The sequence below is a fragment of the Anas acuta genome, chromosome 26 (assembly GCF_963932015.1).
Source record: "Anas acuta chromosome 26, bAnaAcu1.1, whole genome shotgun sequence".
NCBI lineage: Eukaryota > Metazoa > Chordata > Aves > Anseriformes > Anatidae > Anas > Anas acuta.
Window position 1 is genome coordinate 6,154,873 of NC_089004.1, and position 17,836 is coordinate 6,172,708.

Sequence of the window (17,836 nt, forward strand, 5' to 3'; positions counted from 1 at the left end):
TTTTGCTGTAAGTATCTGCCACTAGAAGGGAAAGAATACTGAGTGGGAAGAGCTTTCTGATCTGACCTAGTCCACGTATAATCCTCTTACTACATCTTAATGGCAATGAATATATTCAGTAAACAACTCATCCTTTCACAAAATTGGTGAGTTTAAGTCAAATGTTTTGCCAAGTCTGGTTTGTGACCTATAGAAATAAAAGTAGGTAAGACAGTATGAATTGGATTCCTTTGCTGAGCATACAGGCTGGATGGCCTTCTTCACCTACAGGATCTTTAAATCAGTTTTGCAGTGGCAGATTGCTCAAACTGCAATGTATTAATTTTGTCGTGCTGGTGTGTATGCTAGTTGATTTTAAAACTTATAAAGCAACACTCTATTTCAGTGTATTTCTGGGAGCTGTCTGCTACTGAAACTGCAAAGGGAGGCCTGTAAGGCATTCTACTCTTTAATCTTTGAAAGAAAATTACATCATTTAACATATAGCTGGATAAATTAGTTTTCCACAGACTACTGAAACAAAACAATTAATTGTAAACCTTTTTTTTTATTTATGGAAAATGGAATGCTTCATTAACAGACATTTAAAATGGGATATGAACAACACATTACAAAAACAAATGAGTTCACATTGGATTGAGTGACATAATATGGCAGCAGCTTTAAAAAAAATACACTTACAGTAACCCTTAAGTTACAATTAACAGTAACCCTGGGTGACAAATTCATTTCAGTTGCCACCTTGCATTAAAAATTAAAACATTCAATAGCGACGGTTGAAACGGGGATCGTTGGGTCTGCTTGCTCTCTCCTGGCCAGCAAATCCTTCTCCTTGCATTCCTCCTCCATGCATCATCTGACTTTGGTTGCCACCTTGGATGAAACCTCCACGCCTAGAAAGTGATTCAGAAGTTTTTATTTTTTTCTTCTGACTCCAGTAGTCAGATTGAAATAGTGAGTGGCTTTTTTTTAATACTTCTTGTGCAATTTTGTTCTCTTCAAGATGTACTATGTAAGAACCACAGGAATACTTTATTATTCCTTGAGATTTAAATAAATTAGATAACTGATGTTCTCATAAAATGCTTTTTTTTGGTTAAGTTAAATACAAGAGACACACCTTAAAAAGGAAAAGAACTAACATGAAGAAATGCTTTGCTCTTTTTAAACTTCTTACCCTGACATTCCTCCACGATGCATCACATGGCCAGGTCTCCCTCTACCTCCACCTTAAAAAAAAAAAAGTAATTCCTTTTAATCCACGGTAAATTTTACTTCATCTCCAAGGATAATGCCTGTATTTTCTGCTGTAAGTATTACACCTAATGAGCTGTTGTGCAAGAAGCATACCTTGCCATCTCTCATGATCCCGTCCTATCATTCCTCCATCCACACTGCTCTGCCATGAACGATCTTGATGTCCTTCAAACTTTCGACCATGATCTCCCCAGTCACGTCCATCCCTGCAAAAAGTATTAAAAATCATACCTTTTCACATTAGGTAGGTAGAGCACACAAAATAAATTCAAGTGAAAACACTTACGTCACAAATTTATTCAAATAATTTACCAAAGTATATGGCAATCTTATATTATCTATTTAGACTAATCTCAGTAATAAACCTTTAATCCCAATCTCTCTGAGGACAAATATGAAAATAGATTTTTTTTTTTCCATCGGGTTTATGCTAAGCTGGTGTCCTCGTTTCCTCCAAACAATCCTAGATCATGGTTTTGACCAGTCAATTTGTTTATGGTGTTTTCTGTAAGCTGGCTTACTCATAGTGTTTATTAAAAAATCCACAATACACACAATAACACCCTTTCCCCATCCTGTAAGCATTTCCTTGACTGGTGTTCTTTTCAAACATCTGACAGGATGGTGCTGTCAGCAACTACAAACCTTGCAAGAACCACTACCCTAAAAATGTCAAGCTTTGACAGAAATGTTAAGTAAAATTAATTGAAAATATGAGGAATTTCAGACAAGAAGTTACTTTAAAAAAATCATGCCAAGATACGTATTTCAATATACAAGGCAAGCTGAGAGAGCTACTCAATTGTAGTCCCCTCCAAAAGAGAACAAACTCAGGAGTGGATCTTGGAAAAAAAGAATTGTACTTTCAAAAACCACATTACACTTTCACATACGAAAATATTCACTAGATGCACAAGAAAAAAATATTTTCAGTTAAATGTACTGACCGTGACTGTGGGGGTATCCCTCTACTTTCACTCATTCTTCTGTCAGATCCATAGCTACCCCAACTTTCCCGAGAGTCTCGTGAGTGACGGTCTGGTCCTCCGTGGCGCTCATCTGGATAATGCTAAAAAGCAAAGAACATTTATATGAGTGCCCCTAACTGACTCTATAGTTCTTGAAAATTGCTTGGCCATAATTATTCAATCTCAGAATCATTTAGGATGCAAGGCATTTCCTGAGACCATCTAGTCTAACCTTCCTAACTCAGAAAGGGTCAGCCAAAGCAGGCTGTCCAGGACCATCCTTGGGTTTTGAGTATCTCCACAGCTAGAGCCTTTACAACTTCCCTATGCAACCTGTTCCAGTGTTAGACCACGTTCACAGTTTAAATAAGGTGTTTTTTTTGTGTCTCCTTTTTCCTTCAGATGAAATTTTACGTGTTTCCATATGCCTGTTGACTCTTGTCTTCCATTAGGCACTACAGCCTGGCTTCATCTTCTCCATAGCCTCCCATTAGGTAGCAATTACTACTGGAAGATACCCCCTGGATCTTCTGTTCTCCAGACTGAGCAGTCCCAGCTCTATCAGCCTCTCCTCACAGGAAAGATGCTTCAGGCCTTTAATCACCTTTGTGACCCTGTGCTGCATTTGCTCCATCAAGTTCTGTTTTTTCTTGTTGTGGGGACTCAGTACTGGGACACAGTACTCTAAATGTGGCCTCACCGGTGCTAAAGAGAGTCACCGGTGCTAAAGAGAGAGGAATGATCACCTCTCTTGACCTACTGTGGCAACATTCTTCCTAATGTAGCCCAGGATGCTACTGACCTTTGCTGTGAGGATGCACTGCTGTCTCACAACCAGCTTGTTGTCTACCAGGATGTCTGAAGTCCTGCTCTGCAGAGCTGTTTTCCAGCTGGTTGGTCCTCAGCCTGCACTGGTACACAGCATTATTCCTCTTCAGTGGCAGGACTTTATTTCTTCTTGTTGAATAAAATTCTTTGCTGAATTCTCCTGCCTGTCCAGGTCTCTCTGAATCTCCAATCTGACACTTAGCCATCAGTGAAGGGCAGTTGAGCATTCCATACTACCTTGTAAATTTTGTGTTCCTGTACTTTTGCCTTCTCTATAGCTCTCTCTTCTATAATCTAGTTTGACATACTTCACTTGTTTTGTTTACTGAGTACTAGAGTAACTATCTTACATAGCATGTTTCTGAAGTACATTTCTTCTTATTAATGAAAACGAGACAACCTTGTTATGCATACATACTTTTGGCATTATGATTTACTTATTAACTACTAAATTTTGGTTTGAATCACACTATGGAAAACCAATTTATAGGAAGTTATTTTTGTAGCTTTATAAAGCAACTCACTTGTCCATCCCGATCTCCCATCATTGTCCTTGATCCATCTCTCCTACAAACAGGCAATTAAAATCAGACCATGGTAGTAAAACATACAGCAGTATATAATAGTATGTGTGTAGCCACACCGATAAAAAAATTGGTGTTGTTACAGATGAAAAATGAGAAATCTGAAAAACAGCAGGAACATACAGAAGTTCTGACACATTTAATTCTAAGGTATGAAACAGAATATTCTCTGCTAAGACACTAGGTACCTACAATATTATTTAGATTTTTTTTTTTTTTTTTTTTTTTTTTAGAATCCTACAAATCTGTCAAACAGTGTTACAAGCATAACACTCTGAACAAAGTCTGCCAGAAAGTTTAATTCATGGCACAGATCTCTTCATGGTTGCATATGGCCACAGCCACTGAATCATGCTTAAACCACAGCTGAAGTCCACAGCCACTAAATTATGCTTAAAATAATGAAATGCAAAATAAACATACAGTGAAGAAAAAGCAGCAAAATATGACATCAAATAACTTTTTTCCCCTTGATTTCAAACAACACAGTGAAGGTAAGACAACAACCTGTCTATTGAATGGTCTTGATAACGGCCACGATCCCTGTGATCGAAGTCATGGAAGCGATCCTGGCGACCAAAATCTGAATGGTACCTATCGTTCATTGCCATTCGTTTTGCTTCTGGCCAGTATGGATCATCTCTCCTGAAATAAAAGGTACATTAATTTTAGTCAGGTTAAATAACTTTTGATATTGTTCCTTCCCTCCACACTATGCAAACCAAAAGCACGTAAGTTCAAAAAGGCAGCAGAAAAATATCAGGATATTTGGAGGTTTTCACACACTATCATCTCAGTGCAGTCAATGACAGCAGATTAACTGAAGCTGAGTCTGTATGGAGAGTTTTTCATAGCGCAGGCTGACGAGACACAACCTAGCAGCAAAACGTTCTCTGCTTGTACCACTTGTATTAGTTGGCTTTACCTGCCATCTATGTCATACGGTCTTCTCATTGCAGACCGACGTTCTTGTTCATAGCGCAGTTGCTCATGCTGGCGTCGCAGCTCTTCTCTTTCTCTCTGAATGCGATCTTGTTCTCTTCTCCTTTCATGCTCTATGTGCATCCGTTCTCTCTCCAGTCTCTCTCTTTCCATTCGCTCTCGTTCAAGACGCTGCCTTTCAATTTCCAATCTTTCACGAGCAATCTCAAGCCTCTCCCTTTCCTCACGTTCCCGGATAGTTTGCAGATGCTGCTGTCTCTCCCGACGCTCACGTGTACTATTTTAACAGAATGAAAGGTTACAGATCTGATACTTCAAAAAATAAAGGAAGTAAAAATGGGAAAAGTTTAAACCAGAGTGACTGCAAACTTGTGTGAGCTCCTGTAAATTAGTTCTGGGGTGTGGGGCAGTAAGGGAAGACACTCAGTGTACGCACTGCTTACTTATATTTAGAGAGTGATCTTAGTACTCCCACAAAACCCACCTTTGGGGCAAATAATCCTAATATGGTCAGGAGAATTTCAGGAGAGTATTCTGAGGAAGACAACCTTTCTCCTGTTCTTTCCCTATGTATTTCAGTGTGGTAAGTTTAGAATGATTATTTCACCTCTACTATAACAGGTGCTCAGCTAAGGAGAGCTGAATATCTAAATCTAGAGAATGGAAGAAGACCAAAAAAGAAACTGCATTTTCTTCCCAAACAAATTCAAGCTCAGTATTAATAGTCAATAATCCATACCTTCCCAGTTCAGTAGGTATGTGATACACACACATATAACAAATGACAAGTGAAAAAAATAAATAAAACAAACTCTTAGACAGTTTAATTAAAAGAAAATTGCATTAATTCTATGAAAAAACAAAACAACACTTAAAACAATTTAACCGTTGCTCTTACCGGCGCTGTTCTGCCTCTCTCATTTTTCGCTGTGCTTTAATTTTGTCAAATGGCACAATGCCTTGTCTCTCTCTGCTCTCTGATTTGCGATCCTGGCTCTTAATGCTCTGTATTTAATATTGAAGTACAGAAAAACTTAATGGAGTACATTTATAAAAGGACAACTATTACAAGCAGTACTCAATGCTCTGTTTCCATTCATACATACCATGTCTCAAAGCTTGGGCCCAACTTTTTTTTTTCCTAAACACTGCAGACACATAACAACACAGTACTTACCTTCCCACATTTAGTTTGGCATGATTTCATTGCTGAGCATATATCAGCTGTATGAGAAGTATTCTACTAATTAAGATCTAAATCCAGATTATAGAAACTCTGATTAGACAGATCAGTAAGACAAGTGTAGAGAGATGTATCTTTGTGGGATTCCTTATCTGTTTTGAAGGAGAATTTATACATCATGTTTCCTATGCAAAAACGTTACTTACTCTGTCTTTTGATGCAGTTGATGTTTTCACACTAATAACAGGTTCTCCTTTGGATTTATCCATTACTACAGTTCTCTCTGTTCCTTTACTTCCTATATAAACCAGAGGTTGAGCAGAAAGAGGTGGAAAAAAAACAGTCAAACTGCATAGCATACACCACATGTTTCTATGCTAGAAGCTACCTCCTCTGCAATGTGAAAATAGGCATTGAAATCTCTCTTCAAAAAGCATTTTTTCACTACACCTCTTCCAAGCATTTCTGTTAAGGCTGATAAAACGTCAACAGCCCTCCATTACACTATCTGGACTTCCAAGTTAGAACCTGAAATCATTCTAGAATATTGATAGACTCTGGAAACAACTATCTATAATTAATTGTTTATATTTAACCGTATCTTTTATTCTAATAAAATAGAATAAACAATTTACCTGATTTGTTAGTTTTAGGTTGATCTGATGAACCAGGCTTCAGTTCATCTTTATCTTTTTTTTCTTTTTCATCTTTGTCTTCAGTCTTTTTAGAATCATCCTTTTGGTCAGATTTGTCATCCCTTTTAATACTGCCTGGTCTATAAATAGATATTGATATAGATTAGACTGATACAGAGTAAGAGAAAAAATTAAAGAAAGATGCTAGCAACATATTAACAAAGTAAAATTCTGATTTGTTAAGATAGACATAGTTAAATTCCCACAGACTTCTTTCTACAACTTTTTCCACCATAATGTAAGACAATCAGACCATGCTGTGCAGTTATCATAAAAACATGGCTGAGATTCAGATATCTCAACTGGAGGCAAAACGGAAATAAAATAAATAAATCACACTAGTACGTGTTTAATGCCCACAAAGATTCTTATAAGACACGACAGTTATGAAATGTAAACGTGAACCATTTTTACAGGGCAACTGCCAAGCCACCAGTAAGTTAACATTAGTGCCCAGGCAAGCCTTCCCAAGGACTAGGTGAAATGAAGGCAAAAACTTCTCAGCAACTAGCATTTAATAGGTGTTACACCTCAAGAATATTATTAAAGATAATTAGTGTTTTATTCACTCTTTTATAGTGTCTTTTTTCAGCTACTTTAAGTAGTTCTGAAGTGAGAAATAGCGTAACATTGAAGAGGAACGCATTCTGGAAACATGATCTTGGGCAACTGATCTTTCACTGTGATCACATCAACATGATAAAGCCCTGTTCTCTAATGTAATGAGGAAACAGCAACGTATCAATCAAAAATTTCAAATATCCTGTAGGTTTATGACACAAAAGCACCAGTCTGTACCAGAAAGAAACAAACAACAGGTTAAATGAAAAGGTATGCTTGCAAACGCAACCCTTCCAATGCCTACCTTAAAGCATGTAACAGAAACAACTAAGTTAGACATGGAACATCAAGAGCAATCTTGTAGTAACAGTTAGAAAAATGTACTTTTTGTCACAGAAAATCTTTTTGTCACAGAAATTCTTACTGTGATTTTTTCCTGACAAGTCAACATAAACTGAAGAACAGCAAAACCTCTAAACACAGAATTTTTCAAACAGTACCTCTCACTGACTGTTTCTTTCTTCACCTCGTTCTCTTTTTTTTCAGTTGGCTTCTTCCCAGCAGGTTCATTTTTTGCCTGAAATTTATTTTGCACATCAGCTGAGATTGTGGTTTCAATTATTTGTACAATGCAATGGTAATGAGATATCTTTGAGGATCAATACTCACTTTTTCTACAGAAATAATTTTCCCATGTAACTCTGTTTTGTGGAGGTGAGTAATACACTTTGTTGCTTCCTCAGCTGTAGACATCGTAACAAAGCCGTAACAGCGAGCACCAGGGCTGCGAGCATTGGTGACCACTTTTGCACCAACCACCTTTCCAAAATAAAGATATGTTACACTCACCGTAATGAATGCCCACCATTTAACAAGTACAATTGTAGAATATCTGGAGTTGGAAGGGACCCATAAGGATCATCAAGTCAAACTCCTGGGCCTGCAGGGGACCACCCAAAAATCAAAAAACATGTCCAAAAGCTTCCCAAACTCCAGCAGGCTCAGTGCCATGACCACTGTCCTGGGAAGCCTGTTCCAGTACCCGAACACCCTCTCAGTGAAAAACATTTCCCTGTTATCCAAACTGAACCTCCTCTGATGCAGCTTCACACTGTTCCCTTGGTCGCATTAATGGCTACCAGAGAGAAGATCGGTGTCTGCTGATTTCCTTCATGAGGAAGCTGTAAGGCTGCAAAGTTGTCACCACTCAGTCTCTTTAGGCTGAAGAGCCTCTCCTCACACATCGTTCCTCAGCCACTCCTAACACATCTTTCCCTCTAGACCTTTCACAATCTTCTTTGCTCTCCTGCAGACACCCTCTGATAGTTTTATGCGCTTCTTATACCGTGGTGCCCCAAACTGCACACAGTACATGAGGTGAGGCCACACCACAGCACAGCAGGACAATCCCTTCCTTCAACTGGCTAGTAGTGCTGTGCCTGATGAATCCCAGGCTATAATTGGCTCTTTTGGTGGCCGGGCCACATCGTTGACTCATATTCAACTTGCCAACTTTTCTCAACTTAGTCCTAAGTATGTCTTTAATAAATAAGTGTTCTTTGTTTACTGTGAACTTCCAGTGAGCAAAGATACTATACTACATCACAGGACACAGAAAAATGCATCAACAATGACTGGCTGTTTACATAGGGACTGGAAAAAAGATTTTTACTTTTGTTTGGAAGTAAGAGATAAAATAAAACAGCAGTCATTTGGCATGGACTTGTGTAGGCTATTTTCCTGTTATCCCACTGACATTTGTAGTGACAAAATCATATAAAGTCTTAAGACAGTTAAAGGGGAGGGGACAGGACACAAACACAGGAAGACCCTTACCTTGCCATATTTGCTAAACAGATTCTTCAAATCTGTAGCTCTGGTAGTAGAAGCAAGTCCACTCACCCAAAAGTTTCTACCAGAACTGCTGGCAGTGCGACCTAATAAGGAAAACAAACACACATACACACCTCAAATCCTAATTATTTCAATTATTTCTGATTTTAAAAGGAACAGTTCCACAAATCTTATTAAGTCATAGAGCAAAGGAAATGTAAAGCGTAACGGTCATCTCCCAATAATTCACATTCCTGAAAGCAACTAGTATTAAAAATCCAGAATCTTTAAAATGGAACTACAGGCTTTGTTCTGTGCAACAGAGGTATGTCAGATCATTCCTCGAGAAAGAAACTGAACTATTGCATCTCTGAAATCACTGTGGCTGTTCAGAATGTGTTAGGATAGATCCCAGTAACTTTGCACTTACAGGAGAAGGCTGAAGACCTGCTAGGGTTGTGGGAACTGTGATAGTACCCACATATGCTCATGTCTTGCCTTTAGCTCCTCAATTCTTAAGGAATGACGGCAGGATGCAGATTAACTGTACCTCTCAAGCAAAAAAAATCAGCATAAAAGCAAGAAAATCTCTTCCTGAATGTCTGCCTACATGCATTCCACAGCTGGGGTATGAATGGTTCACACAAATATGACTTCAGTTACTGGAGTCAGAAAAGACCTAGCATTGTTCAACTATGCAACTATTCTTCAGCTATGCAAGAACTACAGAACACTTTCCCAGTTTGGCACCCAAAATGGAAAAACAGTATTATAAACACATAGGTACTTGAAAATCCATGGCCTAGTGATTAAAAAGGGGCCAAGTTAAACTCTGGCACTCGTAATTTTATCTTAGACAGTGAGAGAAGGTTCCTCATTGCCCAGATATGTGGGTATGTGACTGACTCAGGAGCATCTCCATAAATTGTGACAAGCAAGTCTGACCAGCTCTTCCATGATTTCACTGATTCCTGGTTGAATTCTTCTTTTATTGATAAATGTACTATTGGAAACAAAACAAAATAAAACCAGGGAATAATCTTTAAATTAAAATCTTTAAAAAACATTCTGTTATTATTGGGGCAACAAAGATGGTAAGAGATCTAGAGGGGAAGAGATATGAGGAGCGCCTGAAGTTACTTAGATTATTCAGCCGGGAAAATAAGAGGCTTTAGGGGAGACCTCATCATGGTCTACAACTTCTTCACAAGGGGGAGTGGAGAGGCAGGCACTGATTTCTTCTCTCTGGTGACCAGAGATAGGACCCAAGGGAATGACCTGAAAACACGGGAGGACTTCTAGAAACTTCTAGAAGAGTTTTCCAAGTTATCCCCCCTCCCCAGAAACCCTTAAGTCCTTTGGTAAATGAGAGTCCTTTCAATGATTCTTTAAATATTCCAAAATAAGAGAACAAAACAATACAGATGAGAGGTAAACAGATCCTGATGGAGTTCAGATGAGAGGTAAACAGATCCTAATGGAGCTGATGGCAAGGTCTGGTAGCTTGTACAGATAAGCATAATCCAGAATCTTGGAAAAAGCAGCTGACGATGAGCTCATACTGTGTTGTAAAACTTAACAAAAACCAAACAATTCCTTTCTTTTCACTCAGTAGACAGATCTCAATTAATTTCTTGATGGTCATAAGAAATTATGGGAATTCCATGCTTGTTGTACTGAACTACTTGCCAGCATCAGGTGAGCAGAATTTAACAGCCAGTGCTAAGTTTTCTGCCCTGGATGGGCAAGAGAGAAAAGAAAAGAAAAGAAGGGTGAGCTACTAAGATTCAGCAGCCTGACATATTAAAACAAGGAAGTACGATGAAAAGAAGAAGCAGGCAAGACCCCACCTGGCACTGTTGATCAAGAAATTTACATCTTGTTTATTGTGCAAATTTGCACTGTAAATAGGATCTGAGTGGATAAAGATTTAATAACATAAATTTAATTGGAAGACAACATTAAGTTGTATGTTTCAGTGCCATTTAAATACATGAATACCAGATTTCAAATTATTTTCACAAAACAGAAGATTGTATAAAGAATCACAAGTATATAGCAAACCAAACAATCAATAAAGGCTCTTAACTCACTAACTGCTGTTGGTAAGTATCTTCAGTGTAATTAAGGACATATTTGCCACGTATTAACATCTACCTTTGGAGATCAAGATAAAAAACAAAAGGGTGCGACACAGATATCCTTATATAAAAGGAAAATGTTTGCTCTAATTGCATTTTTAAAAGTTCAGAAAAAAATGTAACATGATATTTAACAATTGCACAGATTCCAACACTCTCATGCCAAAACACTCCGTCCAATACAAAAACTGCTTCACCAATCAATATTTTTTTCAAACGTTGTTTTTGAAAATAAACATACCTTTCTCATCTTTTGAGATTATCTTTGTATCTCTGTCCTCCTCAACAGGGCTAAAGACAAAACATCCCGTTATTCAAGTCAGAGAGAATAATGACTAACTATAAATTATTAAAAATGCTAAAATTAAATACCTACCAGAAAATACGTTGTAAACAAAAACACACCTTTATATACTTGATTTAAGAAATCTGACAAGAAATAAGGGAGGTCAGATTCTTAAACAGATTTATATTAGGAAGAAGTTTACAAATAACAGTAATTTAAGAAAACAACCTTTGAAGGTTGAGGAAGGAAAGAAATCAAACCCCCTGCGTTTAAAAAAGTCTGCACAAGGAGAAATAAAACAGATTCTTTAGGAATAGGCTACAATTTCATGAGTCTTGGTGGCCAATTGAAGGAAACAGCTTATTCGCATCACTTAACGACCAATGAAAAAAGATAGCATCTGGTCTATAACGGAGAAAAAACAAACCTCTTTTTCTGATCACCGCCCTCACTGGTTGAGGACTCTCTAGTAGCAGGGGATTCCTCAGAATTAGCTTTGTCTTCTGTTTTCTTGGCATCTTCTTTGCTATCTTTGCCTTCAGGACCTGCGCCTTTTTCCGCTGTTTCCCCACTAGAGACTTCCAGGCCTTGGAATCGTTTGCTACTCTGATCGCTTAGGGTCTCTAATACTAAAGATTCAGAGTCCAGTTTCTCTTCCTCTATTGTCTGTTCACTTCTCTCCCCTTTTGCTACAACTAAACGCTTTGCCTCCTTCCTTGACATAGCTTGTGCCGATTTGCTGTCCAAATCTAAAGCATCTTCCTCCAACTGAGCGGCAGCAAGAACATCCTCTTCTTCTGCTAGCCTCTTGCCTGGCACCACGTTACTTGCTTCCTGTGCATGTGGCTGCTCCACTTCGGAAGTTTCTTCGTTAAGTAGTTCAGATTTACAAGTTTCCCCCAAAATGTCGAGTATTTTCTCATTTTCTACGGATTTAACAGGAATAGAATGGCACAAGATTTAATCACCAGGGAAATACAGCAATCACAAATGTGGAACTGGCATGGCTGCCACACTAACACCAAGAGAACTTCTAAGCTACACAGAGATTGGAAAACCCTAGTGTACACAGTGTTAAAAGTGCTATGCTAACTGCAGTCTGACAAACTACCTTATCAGCCCTAAAATGTTAACAGGGAAGAAAAACGTCCCCACAGATTTAACAAAAACCTTCTGGCTGATCCTTGGTTTTCTTCATGAAATCGTTCAGCTCTGTTTCTTCTCTAGTTAGCTTCCAAAGTCCAAGATGCTTAACTGAACATATCAATGCACTGAGAGTTCAATTTTTAAATTTCTGTGAAATTCTTTTAGCAGACAGTCCAACACGAAAATTGGGCATCTTCTGATGGTGCATGAGTGTGTTTGCAGTCCAGAAAGTGAAAAGTATCTGTATGAAATTTCCATGAAGAAATTCTTCTTTCTTCTGTATCCAGTAACTAATCTTTACTTTTTAATGCCCTAAAATAGCTTTTTACTGCTTTCACTGCTCTCTAAAGAGTTAAGGTGTGTGCGATATCACAAGATCTGTTTACAGGTAGAATGTTTAACTCTTAAACTGTGATTAACTTCTCTAAATCCATTTATGTAGTTTAACAGGTTTTTAAACCATTTCATTTCACTGAAAATATTTCAAAAATGACAAGCATCACTTCACAGATCTGGGGATATGATTGGGTTTCCAATCTCTATGACCCTGCATGATCTGGGTTGTCCACCATAAAAATAATGCAAATTATACGTTTGTTTGTTTGTTTGTTTTAAAATAGTTAATGGTTTAAAAAGTATTAGTTGAAAAGACAGGAATATGCTTTTCTTTAACAGTACCTGGCTCCAAGTGTAGTTTCTCCGTTTTCTGTTCAGGAAATAAACACAGAATAAGAATTTTATAGTATGTATTTTGTAACAGAGAGTAATACCAACCCCCCAACCCAACTCCAAGATTTAAAAATACACCGGTTCAACTGCTGCATTTAGTGTTGCTTTTCAGCATCCAGTGGAAATAGGTATTTTATATAAGCAGTTTTGGTCAAATTAAAGCCAAAATTTCATCCACTATTATCCTCATAACTGGGAATATTAAATCAAGAGGAGCAAAAAAAGGGGGCTTATGTACCACATCAAGTAGAGTGAAAATCAGACCCAGATACTACTTCATGTAATTAGCGGGAGAAATAAATAAATATTTAATTTTTAAAACATCACTTCTCCCAAGCAGGATGGTTTCATCAGAATACTTTTGGTATACGTTTTGTTTTGGTGGGGGCACAGTTTCCTTTACAGTACAATATTTTTATTTGAGAGAAAAGTCAAAGTCTTGATAGCAGACTGGAAAGTAGGGAAAAAAAAAAAACACAAACATAACACTCATTTGACAGGCTGTACTCTAAGCAAGATTACTAATGGCTTGGATTCTGTTAAAAATTCATATTAGTCGTTATTTTCTTTTTTGTAGTATGGTCACAGAGTGAATAGCATTAAAAAACAATCTGAAATGGTTGCATTTTCAATTTACCTTCATTTCAATTAAATCAGAAGAAGAGGAATCTACATTGTTTTCAATTTCATCATAATCTTCCTAAAAAGATTAAAGAAGAAATTATAGAATTCCTTACAAAACACAAGGTTAGCTTACTGAGAAATACTACTGTAATTCCATTTTCCCCAGCAATAATATGAGAAATATTTTTCAATACTTAGAAGATCTCGATTGCTAGTTAAGAATGTTACCAAGAGGACTAACATATAAATATTCTTGATCATTAAATACTAGCAGGAGAGTATTTTTTCCAGTTACCTTTAATTTCAATATAATATTGTATACTTCAAAGTTACTCAGATTTAGAAGGAAGCCTGGGATTTCATGTTTCTTTGGTTATTTTGCATAACCTGTTTTTTCAATTTCTTCCCTCCCCCCCTCCATTTTTTAAATGTATTTTCTAACGTACATAAGCTAGAAGTGAAGTTGACTTGGGTTTCCACTTTTCCAAAAAATGAAATGCCCCCAAAATCTCCCTTATCTGACACGTTACTTTCAATTCCAGACTAACTGCACTTCTTTCACAGCAAAGAAAGATGTTACTGCAAGGTAAAGCAGGCTGTGACTTTGTCAACATTTTAAACCTCTAATAGGCCCAAGCAAACACAGGACACAAGAACTATTAAAAATGAAACAGAATCCACATTATATGCATATCCTATATTTTATGGAAGTAACTCATTCATGTGCCCATCTACATAGCAAATATCTTAAAATTCTCAAAGACCTCTACTTGCCTCATTTTCTGTTAGCTGATCTGGAAGTTCTTTCATTTCTGCATCAACATTGTCTTTATTATCAGACAGTGAATCAAGAATATTATCAGGACTATAGTCTTCTCCACAGTCTACAGCACTGCTATTGTCTATTTCAGCTTCATCTAACACACTAATATCCATCATGTCAATATCTTGTAAGGTATCCAGACTTGCTTCAATATCTTCCTATAGAAACAGAAAAGGTAGGTGTTTATTTATTGAGTTTTACATAATGCATATTCTTAGTAAATGCAATCCTGGTTTCACTTACTTGCCCGTCTCTGGAGTTTTCTTCTAGTCCATTGTCTTCAGCACCTTCCTCCTCTGGTTTTCTTCCTGAAAAAAAGATGTAACTGAAGTGAAAACTAGGACTAAATTTTGTAACACATTAATTCTTTGCTGAATCATTTAGTCAATACTGTTTCCATGAATAATCATTAAGACCCTGATTCAGAAGTCCAGGTCTGTCTGGATGTAAGTGAAGACTAACCACTCTCTATAAGTACATGGCATAAACATGAAATTGAAGTAGCCCAGTTAGGTGAAACATCTCGAGCAGGGGAGGTGCTGGTCTTTCTCCCTGTTGGCCCATGACAGGAAATGTGGGAACGGTTCAAAGCTGCACTTGGGAGGTTCAGAATGGACATTAGGAAATTTATTTTTACTCCGAGGGCGGTCAAACACTGAAACAGACTTCCTAGAAGTGGTTGATGCTTCACACATTGGTATTCAAGATGCATTTGGACAATGCCTTCATTAATATGCTTAAGCTTTTGGTTAGCCCTGAAGTCATCAAGCAGTTAGACTAGATGATCTTTCTAGGTCCCTTCCAACTGAACTACTCTATTCTATTCTATTTTTCAACAGCTAAGCACCTCTCATGACACAACACTACCAAGACTTAAAAAGGCAGCATTGCCTAGGAAGGTGTTCCATTCAGAAAGATGTGTTGTTACAAAACCTCCCTCTTTTCATATAAGAAATTAAATAATTAAACTGATTTAAAATTTGTCTTCATGTTTAAGATCTTGGACACACTGACTGTGTTCAGCCACATTGGTCACCAGCAAATTTGTAACACTGCTAAAAATCAGCTGCTCTTTTTTTCCCCCTCCTGTGTTACCTTAAAGGAAGCAGCTTAAAAATAAATTTCAGAAAGTGTCTTTCAAAAACTGGCTATGAGCAATGACAATAAGCCATACGTAACATGACCAACATCAATATTTAAAGTTCTTGAGGCAAAATATACTTCAATCAACAAAGAGTATTTTAAAATAGTTTTTCAAAACAATAAAGTTATAAAACGAAGCATGACACTAACAAAATTTATACTTGTTTTTATTTATGCAACAGTGCTTTTTGATTATTCCTAATTACTGTAATTTCTTGCATTTAAAAACGTGTTGTGATGATGGAGGTTCAAGAGCTTCAACGAAAAAAAGGAAAAACTACATGCATAGTTATGGCAAAGAAATTAGTAACTGGGATGTTGTGGACCCAGATTAATATACATTGGCAGAGCTTTCAACGAGAGCTCACACCACAGCTGCTTGCTCTGTTCCAACACAATTCTGCATTCCTTGTCGCAAGTAGAGAAACACCTGCAACTTAAGTCCTTGTCTACAAGTCTCAAGATGTGCTAATGGAACTACACCTAGTTGTCCTATTATTGTTGTCCTTGCTTGCTAATGCAACAGAGTTTTACCATTATCTGCACAATAAAAGGCACAAAGCTTTTATTTTTTACATAACCCAGCAAAATAAAATGAATGACCATTGTACTGTTAAGTTCCAGCTACAATAAAATACAGAAGCTGTGTTTGTCTGGACTCTGTACCTTTGCTAGTTCTTTTTGGCATTCTTTTGGTCAGTTCTGAGGTCACAGGAATTTCATCAGGATCTCCTCCTTCATCCTCAATTGCCTGTTGAAGACAGCAATACAATATCTACTGTACTGTTTGCTGGTATGCACTTTTAAAAGTGTCAGAAGGAAATATCAGCATCTCTCTCTAGCTCAGATCATGCAGTCTGGCAGCCACATCAGCCATCAGACACACAAGCAATAAGGTGCTATAACACAACCCCCCCCCGGACAAGTCAAGCTACGGGTCAGGAGCGAAGTCCTCCCCCATCTGTAAACAAGGCTCTTTATCCAGCGCATAAGCATTTTATCTAAAAACAAAAAAAATGAAACAAAACAAAACCAAAACTGACAACAACCACTACAGCAACTCCTACACTTTTTTTTCCCCCTTTAACGTGCCTATTAGAAGCCATAGAGAAACCAGGACCAATGACGCCGTTCTGGCCTTGCAGAAGTCTGTCAAAAAGGGGTACACCCTCGGCAGGGAGGCGAACGGGGTGAAGGGCGCGCAGAGTACGCAAGAGAAAGGGCCGGGGGAAGGACGCGAGGGGGAGACCGCGGGCTTGGGGTGCGAGATCAGAGAACCGCACGTCAAAGGAACGGCTTCGAGGAACGCCGCGGGTGGGCTCGGCGGGACAGCAGGAAGCAGCACCGCGGCAGGGATGCCGGCAGCCCCCACACGGGGACGAACTCCGCGGCGCCTCAGGGTAGCGGCGGGCCAGGGGACGACGGCGGCCGCACCCCCCTCCCCCCCCGCCCGCCGCCAGGCTGCGTCGCCAGCGCGCGTGCGCCGAGGGGGCCTCAGGCAGGGAACAAAGGGCCCGGATGAGCAGCGCGCCCCCGCCCCCGGCTCGCGCCCTACCTTCCTGAGGCGCTCCGTCAGGACGCTCTTGTTGCCGCCGCTGTCCAGGTTGCGGCGCTTGAGCTCAGCGCGCAGGTCGATGACCCGCAGCTCGCTCAGCCGCCGGGTTTCGGGTTCCGAGCCGAGAGCTGGGGCTCCGCCGAGGGTGGTTAAGTCCCCCAGCCCGGCCGCGGGTTGACTTTCCGCCATCACGGCCCCTTCGGTATCCCGCCTCGAGCCCGAGCGCACGAGAGGACGCGGCGCGAGCGGGCAGCTAACCTTGCGATCGCGGCACAAAATGGTGGGGAAGCCGAGACGCACTGAGGGGAGGGGGAAGAGGAGCCCGCTGCGCGCAGGCTCGGAGGAGAGGGGGGGCGGGGGAAGGCGGGGCCCGGGACGCAGCCGTGAGCGGCGGCGCGGGCGCGGGGCGGCTCGCGCGGCCCTGAGGCCCTAGCGCCGGGCGGGCTGCGGCTGCGCGCTCCTGCGGCGAGGGCGGGGCGGGGCGAGGAGCAGCGCGCCTGCGCGTCTCGTCGCTCCGTCGCTCCGGGCGGGCGCGGCT

General features: G+C 39.5%; 1 protein-coding gene across 2 annotated transcripts; it reads right to left on the reverse strand.

Annotated features, from left to right (window-relative positions):
- Positions 1-527: 527 nt before the first annotated feature.
- On the reverse strand, positions 528-17,826 carry LOC137845017 (scaffold attachment factor B1-like). 2 transcript variants are annotated; one of them, XM_068661810.1, is made up of 21 exons: positions 17,299-17,826; positions 16,410-16,494; positions 14,844-14,908; positions 14,548-14,758; positions 13,791-13,849; positions 13,103-13,130; positions 11,706-12,204; positions 11,234-11,283; positions 8,855-8,955; positions 7,688-7,837; positions 7,519-7,595; positions 6,398-6,537; positions 5,969-6,060; positions 5,478-5,584; positions 4,563-4,856; positions 4,145-4,282; positions 3,578-3,620; positions 2,205-2,326; positions 1,351-1,463; positions 1,178-1,229; positions 528-893 (listed from the first exon to the last, which is right to left on the reverse strand). In XM_068661810.1, exons 1-21 carry the CDS (start codon positions 17,485-17,487, stop codon positions 764-766), a joined length of 2,745 nt encoding a protein of 914 aa, XP_068517911.1. In that variant the 5' UTR covers positions 17,488-17,826; the 3' UTR covers positions 528-763. The 2 variants fall into 2 exon arrangements, with proteins under 2 accessions (XP_068517911.1, XP_068517910.1); XM_068661809.1 differs by having other exon boundaries at positions 13,791-13,853; positions 14,552-14,758; positions 17,299-17,825.
- Between the last annotated feature and the right edge of the window lie 10 nt (positions 17,827-17,836).